We start from the raw sequence: 2,067 nt of genomic DNA, 5'->3' as shown, positions 1-2,067 counted from the left end.
GGATGCAATTATTCTTCCTCTATATAAAGGAAAAGGAGCCAGAATAACAGCGTCCTTATGAATTCTTTTTTTTTTCGTAGTTTAGGCTTTAACTGCCCTTTTTAACATGTAAAGTGTTCCATCAAACGTCTCCTCCCTGTGTATGAATCTTTATACACTCTTATATTTAAATATATGTTATGCCTTATGACTTTTATTACGCATGCTAACCACTGGTAATAAATTATTTTACCCTCATATTTACTATACTAATATTTATAATTCTGAAACTATATGGTACACAGTTTAAATTTACTTATTTACTCCTGGGGAGTATATGTTTACGCTTGCACACTGAGTTCGAATCCATGATGGATAAAGATGTAGCTGTCTTGCATACGTGCTTTCGGTATGTATTGCAACTACATAATTATGCATTCATTAGAAATCCTGCTGAAGATCTATGGATACCAAATGAATTTATTTGGCTACTAATAGTGAAACTCGAGTACAGGACTATCTAATTCATTTTTTGTTCGCTCTAGTATCATTAACAGTGTGCCTTATGAATTCTTTTTTTTTTGTGTGTGTGGTTTGGGTTTTAACAGCTTTTTTATCATGTAAGGAGTCCCGTCAAGGGTCTCCTCTCTGTGTATAAATCTTTATACACTCTTATATGCATATTTGTGTGTGTGTGTGTGTGTGTGTGCAAAAGGAGGAGGGTTGGGTGTCAGGCTAGTGACCCAACCCTCAGTACTACAGAAACGGCAAGAACAAACCATGTTCAAACTGACCGCGGTGGAAGTGACCACCTTACTATGACGGTCTTGGATCAAAGCCGTCAGGACATTCAACACCCGATATGTGATTCGATCTTCAATGCAAAACAACCAACAAAAATCGGGACTTGGAATGTGAGGACACTGTACCAGTGTGGCAGACTGGCGTAGCTGCTTGAAGAAGTAGAAAGATATCAGATGGACATCCGCGAAATGGCAGTGGACGGTTAGTCAGTGATGGCAGGACCGTTATCTACTCGGGTCACAAATTGGAAGACGTGCGAGGAGTTGGCATTGTCATGTCCCTAAGTGCAGCTGGAACACTCATCGGATGGAAGCCTGCCAGCGATTCCTAATGCATCAGTTGTGGATGGAACAGTGATTGATACTATGCAACAAAGACATATCAATTCCAGGATCACCGTCATCCAGGCCTATGCTCCCATCGAAGACACAGAAGAGGCCGATAAAGACGCTTTCTATGACCAACTACAGGACGCGTTGGACGACGCCCCTCATCACGACTTGGTCCTACTAACTGGCGACTTCAACGCCAAAAGCACAAGAAACCAACAAGGCTACGAGCACGTAATTAGCCCAAACGGCACAGCGACTGATACTAGCAGCAACAGCGAACGGTTGGTCTCGTTCTGCTCAACGAATGGGTTGGTGATCGGAAACACTTACTTCGAGCAGAAGTGGATCTACAAGGAAATGTGGCGATCACCAGATGGTCGGACCTTTAACGAGGTCGACTACGTCTGTACTAGTAAGCGGTGGAAATCGACCCTGCTGGACATGCGGACGTGCCGGGGAGCAGATGTGGGCTCAGATCATTACCTCCTCCTCATGAAGTATCGGCTTCGATTGAGGTGCTTGCCGCTCGTGCAGAGTCGCCCCCGCCCCTTTGCAGTGGAGAAATTTAAAGACCGAAGGACAGTCGATCAGTTCCAATAGGAACTGAGAAACCGATTCTGACCTTTCGCAGATGTGGACGATGTCGACATCGACGGCTGCTTTGGGAAATTTAAGGAGGCAATTATCGAAAGTGCCGAGAAGACCATTGGCAGATTCCGTGGCACGTAGAAGGAGTGTTGGATCCTGATTGATGCAAGACGAAAGGCTAAAATACAACGAGACCTAGCGCAAACAGACGAAGCCCAGCAAGAAGCATCGGAGACGTATTGGCTCAAAGAGTGAAGAAGAGCTGTCGGAAAGACAAGCAGGTTTGATTGGAACAAAGGAGTCAGGAGGCAGCAGATCAAAATGATACGAATACTTTATACCGTATCGCACGTGACCTTACCGA

At 44.4% G+C, this 2,067-nt stretch overlaps 1 protein-coding gene across 1 annotated transcript; it reads left to right on the top strand.

The window, feature by feature from the left end:
- Positions 1-1,148: 1,148 nt before the first annotated feature.
- On the top strand, positions 1,149-1,715 carry LOC106881991 (protein CFDP2). The gene has a single exon (XM_014932529.1). It carries the CDS (start codon positions 1,149-1,151, stop codon positions 1,713-1,715), a length of 567 nt encoding a protein of 188 aa, XP_014788015.1.
- The last annotated feature ends 352 nt before the right edge of the window (positions 1,716-2,067 follow it).

The sequence above is a fragment of the Octopus bimaculoides genome, chromosome 16, assembly GCF_046866305.1.
Source record: "Octopus bimaculoides isolate indiv1 chromosome 16, ASM4686630v1, whole genome shotgun sequence".
Taxonomy (NCBI): Eukaryota; Metazoa; Mollusca; class Cephalopoda; order Octopoda; family Octopodidae; genus Octopus; species Octopus bimaculoides.
This window is presented reverse-complemented; position numbering and strand designations above follow the sequence as displayed.